Source organism: Nycticebus coucang, chromosome 13, assembly GCF_027406575.1.
Source record: "Nycticebus coucang isolate mNycCou1 chromosome 13, mNycCou1.pri, whole genome shotgun sequence".
In the NCBI taxonomy this organism is placed as follows: Eukaryota; Metazoa; Chordata; class Mammalia; order Primates; family Lorisidae; genus Nycticebus; species Nycticebus coucang.
Window position 1 is genome coordinate 40575162 of NC_069792.1, and position 7792 is coordinate 40582953.

The 7792-nt window shown below is 45.1% G+C and overlaps 1 protein-coding gene across 1 annotated transcript; it reads right to left on the bottom strand.

Annotated features, from left to right (window-relative positions):
• Window positions 1-571: 571 nt before the first annotated feature.
• LOC128563688 (nitric oxide-associated protein 1-like) lies at window positions 572-2964 on the bottom strand. Its single transcript, XM_053559123.1, has one exon. The coding sequence runs from the start codon at window positions 2815-2817 to the stop codon at window positions 751-753; it is 2067 nt and encodes a 688-aa protein (XP_053415098.1). The 5' UTR covers window positions 2818-2964; the 3' UTR covers window positions 572-750.
• Between the last annotated feature and the right edge of the window lie 4828 nt (window positions 2965-7792).

The window sequence follows — 7792 nt, forward strand, 5'->3', positions numbered from 1 at the left end:
TGAGGCAAGAGAATCACCCAAGCCCAAGAGTTGGAGGTTGCTGTGAGTTGTGACGCCACAGCACTCTACCAACACAGCAAGACTCCTGTCTCCAAAAAAAAAAAAAAAAAAAGAGAAGAAAAGAAATAGATACATAACCTCTATTTACAAGCTCAGTACATTATGAATAGGCACAGTCCTGGTTAGTTTAAAAAGGTCAACTGTTGGGCGGCGCCTGTGGCTCAAGGAGTAGGGCACTGGTCCCATATGCCGGAGGTGGCGAGTTCAAACCCAGCCCCGGGCAAAAACCACAAAAAAAAAAAAGGTCATTGTTGGGTGAGCAGGGCGCCGGCCCCATATGCCAGAGGTGGCAGGTTCAAAGCTCAGCCCTGGCCAAAAACTGCAAAAAAAAAAAAAAAGTCAACTGTTAAGATCTTTAAATGGGGTAGGAGCAGGGGAATTTTATTATAGGCTATATTTATTTTACTTTATTTTTTTTTTGCAATTTTTGGCCATGACTGGGTTTGAACCCGCCACCTCCGGCATGTGCACTGGCACCCTACTCCTTGAGCCACAGGCACCGCCCATAGGCTATATTTAATATAATTTCTTTTTTTGCAGTTTTGGCTGGGCCGGGCTTCAACCCGCCACCCACGGCATATGGGGCTGGCGCCCTACTCCTTGAGCCACAGGTGCCTCCCATATTTAATATAATTTCAATGTGTCTTGTTATGGTCAATATCCAGCAGGAACAAAGTCAGCCTCATACATTTATCCTTTCTTCTTCTGCAGATTATACACGAGGGAAGGAGGCTTCTTGGTTTTATAGGCCGCACTTTTCTTGATGCGCTGTCCTTTGATGTTAACGATATACGGCAAGAGCGGGGGCCGGACCGTCAGAACCGTTCCTTGAGGTGTGTAGCCTCGGAGATGCAATCTGTCCTTCCCACGAGGCGTTACTGCAACCCAACCTGCAGAGGAAAACTTGATGTCAGCAACCGCTTCGGATTCCCCAAGTCCTTCTTTTACTATAATGTCTTCAGCAACAAGAGAAGGAAAGTCTGCCATTCCTTCTTTTCCACCCATTGGAACCTGCAGTAACGTGTGACCTGCCTGCTTCTCATACAAACTATCCGCCTTGTCCAAGGAAGTAATGTGCACGGGGAGGAGGTTGGAAGCCACAACCGTAAACCGGGCTGACTGGTTTCCCTGTAGGAAATCAATGCGGCCTAGAGCACCCAAAAATAGAACCATTCCTGGTTTAAGCACAAAAGTTCTTGGAACAATGGAATTTGTTGGCAAAACAATCTTTACTTCTTCTTCTGTTAGAAGATTTAAAATGCAATTTTCTTTTGTAATTCCTGGTGTGTCATAAAACCAGCGGGCATCTCTCACATCTTGTGCAGTCAATACTACTTGTTTGGTGGATGTAGGTTCAACTGTAACGGGTTCATTTTCCATGTCAAAGGCAAGTGAATCAGCATCAAATTCAAAGGCATCTTCATCCTTCTGTTCTTCTGAATCCAAGAATGTTCTTCCAACTCTCCCTACCACATAGCCATGCTTTTTCAAAACGTTAAGTTGATGTTGTTCTTGCTCGCTAAGATCTTCTAGGGCTTTAGCTGCATCTTCTTTAAGTCTTTTGTGCCTTTCAAACATTCTATAAGGAGTTGGGTTGCAAATAGGAAACTTGAGAAGGTTTAATGTAGTTCCTGGCCAAGAGGAGATGGTGGCCCGGTCGATGGCCTGGGCGCCCTTGGCGGTGCAGTAATCGGACTTCAGGAGCGTGTTAAAGAGAGTGGACTTGCCAGCGTTTGTGGATCCTACCAGGTAGACATCACCACGGTAGCGCCAGGAGCGCTGAAGTGCCGAGATTAACTCTTCGATGCCATAGCCAGTCTTGGCGCTGATGAGACGCACGTCCCGGACCACCGTGCACGACCTGTCCGACCGATTCGAATTCTCCTCTCTGTCCTGCGGCCCGTCCCGGCTGGGGAGCTGTGGCCCTCCGTGGCCAGGGGCCAGCAAAAGTCCGGCGCGGGCACAGTCGTTCCACAGTCGCTCCCGGAGCCGCTGCCCGTAGCCAGGGGCGTCCTGGGGCAGCAGGTCCACTTTGTTCCCCAGCACGATCAGCTGCTTGGGGCCTACCAGTGCCGGCAGGTCGGGCAGCAGGGCGTCGGGCAGGTGGAGCAGGTCCACCATGTAGAGCACCAGGGCGGGCCCGGGCCGCCGCAGCGCGGGGCTCACCAGCTCAGAGTACTGTTCGCGGCTCCCCTGCAGGCGCAGGGCGCGCTGGTGGTGCACCAGGAGCCAGCAGCGCTGGCACACGGCCCGCGCCAGCCCGCCGTCCGCCTGCGCCGCGCGCAGGAACTTCTCGCTGGGCAGGTAGCCGGGCACGCCGGGGTCCTGGCAGTGCAGCTCTGCCCCGCAACCCGAGCAGTGCTGGCCGCTGGGCGGCACCGCCGGGTCCGGGTGCCCCACGACAGGGTGCGCCCGGCGGCCGACCCGTGGCTTCTGCGTCCGCCTGGGTTGCTCCCTCTCCTGGTGCTGCTGCTGCAGTTGTTCCAGCAGCTCTTTCCGGGTGGGCGCGGGCTCAGGCTCCAGGACGTACTCGGGGAACAGAAACCGCTCCTGCATGTTAGGGCTTCCTTCATAACTCTCAGCCTCCGTGAGGCCATGAGGAGGCTCAGGGCCCAGGTCCGACGCGGGCCCGGAGGAGGCGGCGGCCGCGCACCGCCTCCCCAGGAGCGTCTCCCAGAGGCCATGGCGCCCTACAGTGGGAGCGGATCGCCGCAGGAAGGGACTGAGCAGCGTGGGCGCCAGGCGTGCAGACAGCATGGGGAGCGCTGCTCCGGGCAGCTTTTTTATTTTATTTTTTGTAGAGACAGAGTCTCACTTTATGGCCCTCGGTAGAGTGCCGTGGCCTCACACAGCTCACAGCAACCTCCAACTCCTGGGCTTAAGCGATTCTCTTGCCTCAGCCTCCCGAGCAGCTGGGACCACAGGCGCCCGGCCATATTTTGGTTGCAGTTTGGCCGAGGCCGGGTTTGAACCCACCACCCTCGGTATATGGGGCTGGCGCCTTACCGACTGAGCCATACCCCGGGGCAGGTTCGAACATACAAGCCGCATGGCTGGCACCCTAACCACTAAGCTATGGGCATCCTGCCAGCAAATATATAAATTTTTACACTGTCATAGGAGCAACCATGTCAAAGATACAAAGGTTAAATTTGTTCTCATAAGTAAGAATCTTTTGAGGGCATCAGAGAAAAAAAAAAATGCTACTTCCTAATAGTCACAAAAAAGGAATATTTTTTTTTCCCAAATGAATATTTTAGCCCTAGGATAGTAATATGTTCTAGTACATAACATTAGCTTTTAAATTAGAAAAATAAAGCCATAAGAAAATTAAAATACATTCTGAAGAAAAATGTAAATCAACCCAACACCTCAAATTTTCATGTATATATTTAATAATAATTACAAAGCTTGAATTATAAATATATTATATTTAATTATATTCATAGTTATAATTTTTTTTTTTTTTTTTGTAGAGACAGAATCGCACTGTACCGCCCTCGGGTAGAGTGGCGTGGCGTCACACGGCTCAGAGCAACCTCTAACTCTTGGGCTTAAACGATTCTCTTGCCTCAGCGTTCCGAGCAGCTGGGACTACAGGCGCCCGCCACAACGCCCGGCTATTTTTTTTGTTGCAGTTTGGCCGGGGCTGGGTTTGAACCCGCCACCCTCGGCATATGGGGCCGGCGCCCTACTCACTGAGCCACAGGCGCCGCCCCATAATTATAATTTTAATTGCTACATAACATATTGAGTTAAATTATTACAGTTTTCCCTTTCTATACAACTTTCTAAAGTAAATGATGAAAACATCTTCAAAATAAGGTACAAGTTTATTTTACTTATTGCTATCATAATCTAGTTAAAAAAGATAACAATACCCCATTCTCTGTTAAGAATATATATTTATTATGTACCTATACATAGAAATAAAAGTTAGTTGATACCAAATGGCATGTGTGTACGGATTGCTCTATGTATAAAAACCTGACAAGGCAGAGGAAGAGCTATGTAATTTGTGGTTGAAAAGGCCTTTCCTGCTGGCCAAAATTCAAAACAATAATTTCAAGTACAGTGATGATGATAAATATAAATAATGATCGAAAAGTAAGACGTAAAGTGAAAAATATATACTTGTACACACTGTTATAATTATCATTAGAGAAATAAAATTAAGATTAATTTTTATGAGATAAAATTAGATAATTAGGAGAATACAGGAAAGAAAATCACTAAAATATTAAAAATTACTAGGTCTCGGGAGGCAGGAGGGTACTTGGGGGGGGAACCTCACCTAATGTGCATAATGCAATGGTACATTTAAAAACTATTATGAAAAGAGTATGGGTGGCACCTGTGGCTCAGTGAGTAGGGCGCCGGCTCCATATACCGAGGGTGGTGGGTTCAAACCCAGCCGCGGCCAAACTGTAACAACAACAAAAAATAGCCGGGCGTTGTGGCGGGCGCCTGTAGTCCCAGCTGCTCGGGAGGCTGAGGCAAGAGAATAGCTTAAGCCCAGGAGTTGGAGGTTGCTGTGAGCCGTGTGACGCCACGGCACTCTGCCCGAGGGTGATACAGTGAGACTCTGTCTCTACAAAAAAAAAAAAAAAAAGAAAGAGTGTAATTGTGATGGACATATTAATCAGTTCAATGTAAGCATTTCACATTGTATATCAAATTAGTTATCCTGCCATAATGCATCATAATTACAAAGGTATCATAAATGCATCAAGGTACACAGTTATGATTTAATAAAAACAAAAAAATTTTAAAAAGTAAAAAATAAATAAACAAATAAATTGAAAAAAATTACTAGGTCTGGGTGGCAAAAAATATGGGTAATACTTTATTAACTGCTATTTTCAAATTTTTCTTTAATTCACTTATACTACTTTTTATTACATAAATATTCATCCTATAAATTTTATATGAAATAGAGATCAGAAAAAAAAGTGATCAGTAAGTTGTACATGTTTGTCTTTATGTATTTTATTTAGCAGAAACCTACTATGGATGAAGTTACTTCTTTTTAAGTATATGTTGCCCTAAAGTTGCCACTAATTTCAACTTTGGGGGAATGGTATTTTTTCTGTTAAAAAAAATTCCTCTTACTACCTTCTGAATACGTCTTTCATCGTCATCTTCAGATGGATCTGACTGGTGTTTTGGACTGTCCATTGGAAGGAATGCTCTGACATCTGGACTAAAAACAAACATTAACTTTATTATAACTTCAACAGCATTTCTACAGGTTTTCTGCCTTTTAAAATAGAAACCAATATAGAAATAACTATATTAGCACTGATAGTAAGAAAGCCAGCAAAATCTATTAACATTATAAAAGCAGTAAGAAAATTATTTTTTAAAAAAACAAGGAAACCAACAGACAAATGGGCAAAGGCATAAAGAGGTAGTTGATAGAGACAACGTAAATGACAAAGCAAATTTATGAAGATGCTAACTTCACTAATAACCAAAAAATATAAATTAAAACAAGAAGGATATACCATTTTATATCTACTAACAGGCAAAAATTAGGAAGATAATACCGGGTTGGCGCCTGTGGGTCAGTGAGTAGGGTGCCGGCCCCTTATACTGAGGGTAGCGGGTTTGAACCCAGCCCCAGCAAAAAAATAGCCGGGTGTTGTGGCAGGATCCTGTAGTCCCAGCTACTTGGGAGGCTGAGGCAAGAGACTCGCCTAAGCCCAGGATATGGAGGTTGCTGTGAGCTGTAACACAACAGCTCTCTACAACAGGCGACAAAGTAAGACTCTGCCTCTAAAAAAAAAAAAAAAAAAAAGGGAAAAAGAAAGCTAATACCAGAAGTTAGTAAGGACTTAGGGAAAGAGACACCCTCATGTATTGCTGGTGAGAAGATAGAACAAGACAACTTTTCTGTAAAGAAATCTGGCAATACTTGGTGAAACTGTGTATGCATTTTCTCTGGGCCCAGAAATTCCAGTTCTAGCGATTAAACCATACAAAAATTATGTGCAGGACCAGGCAAAGGCATGTAGTAACCGTGACATTCACTGCAGGATTCTCTACAGTAGGAATTTGAAGCAAAGTAGGCATCAGGGAAATCAACTATGGTAACAGACTACAGAGACTATCAGTCAGCAGCCAGAAACAAGGAACCGTAACACAGGATATATATATTTCCTTTCTATCTACATATATATATATAAATATGTGCGCACACAAAGCATCAGTAAGCCTAATTTTAACAAAGTTACATAGATACAGATATGCAAGCACATATATCCAACATATTAACCTGGATGTCAACGGTGACGATGAGGAAATGGGTACGAAGATCAAGGCTGAGGAGAAAGACACAGCACCCACAGCACAGTGGTTCTGGCGCTGGCCACATGCACCAAGGGTGGAGGGTTTGAACTCGGCCCGGGCCAGCTAAACAACAATGACAACTGCAACAAAAAATAGCTGGGCATTGTGGCGGGTGCCTGTAGTCAAACCTACTTGGGAGGCTCAGGCAAGAGAATCACTTAAGCCCAAGAGTTTGAGGTTGCTGTGAGCTGTGACACCAAAGCACTCTACCAAGGGCAACATAGTGAGACTCTCTGTTGCCAACAAATAAATAAATACATAATAAAGAGAAAAAAATGGACTAAAATGAAAAATGGGCCACGCGTGGATTAGTGACAATTCTGAGGAATGATTCACTCTCTACACCTGGTACAATGTACATTCGTTACAGGGAATTCAAAAGTTAAAAAATTACAAACAATATACATTCATTGCAGGGAATTCAAAAGATAAAAAATATTTTTTCAAAAAGGGAAGGGCTGGCTCGGGGCCTGTGGCTCAAGCGGCAAAGGCACCAGCCACATACACCTAAGCCGGAAGGTTCGAATCCAGCCTGGGCCTGCCAAACAACAATGATAGCTACAACCAAAAAATAGTCAGGCGCTGTGGCGGACACCTATAGTCTCAGCTACTTGGGAGGTAGAGGCAGGAGAATCTCTTGAGCCCAGGAGCTAGAGGTTGCTGTGAGATAACCAAAAATTAGCCAGGCATTCTGGTGGGTGCCTATAGTCCCAGCTACTTGGGAGGCAGAGGCAGGAGAATCGCTTGAGCCCAGGAGCTGGAGGTTGCTGTGAGCTGTGATGCCATGGCACTCTACCTAGGGTGACAGCTTTAGGCTCTGTCTCAAAAAATAAATAATTAAAATACAATAAAAATAAAAAGGGAAGGGCTGGCATGAATGTAAAATGGTACAGCTGCTGTGAAAAACAGTTTCATAGTTCCTTGAAAAGTTAAACAGTTACTGTATGACCCTACAATTCCACTCCTGGGCATATATCCAAGAGAAATAACAACACATGAGTATGTTCACACAAAAACTCACACAGGACTACTCAGAGCAGCATTATTTTTTGTTTGTTTGTTTGTTTTGGAATGAATGAATAAATGTGGGAGGATGCCATTTTCCACAGTGGTGCTGGAAAGGCTGGCACCTGTTTTCATTCCCTGACAGGAACCTGGGGAAGCCACCCTTAACAGTGGGGCAGGATTTAGGAGAGGAAAGGGAGGGGCCACATAAAGAGAACACACAAGGCTAGGGAAGGGCTTCTGTAATTGCCTTTAAATTCCTTTTTGTTGGCTGTATCTGTTAAGTATGATAAGATATTATTAATCTTTGGACAATCTGGCCTTAAATACCTGAATGAACTCTTGTTAGTGGGTTCACTTAGGTCTCTTCACCTCC

Excerpts from the sequence above, each read along its gene's own strand:
- LOC128563688 (XM_053559123.1), bottom strand. The coding sequence starts at position 2,817 with ATGCTGTCTGCACGCCTGGCGCCCACGCTGCTCAGTCCCTTCCTGCGG.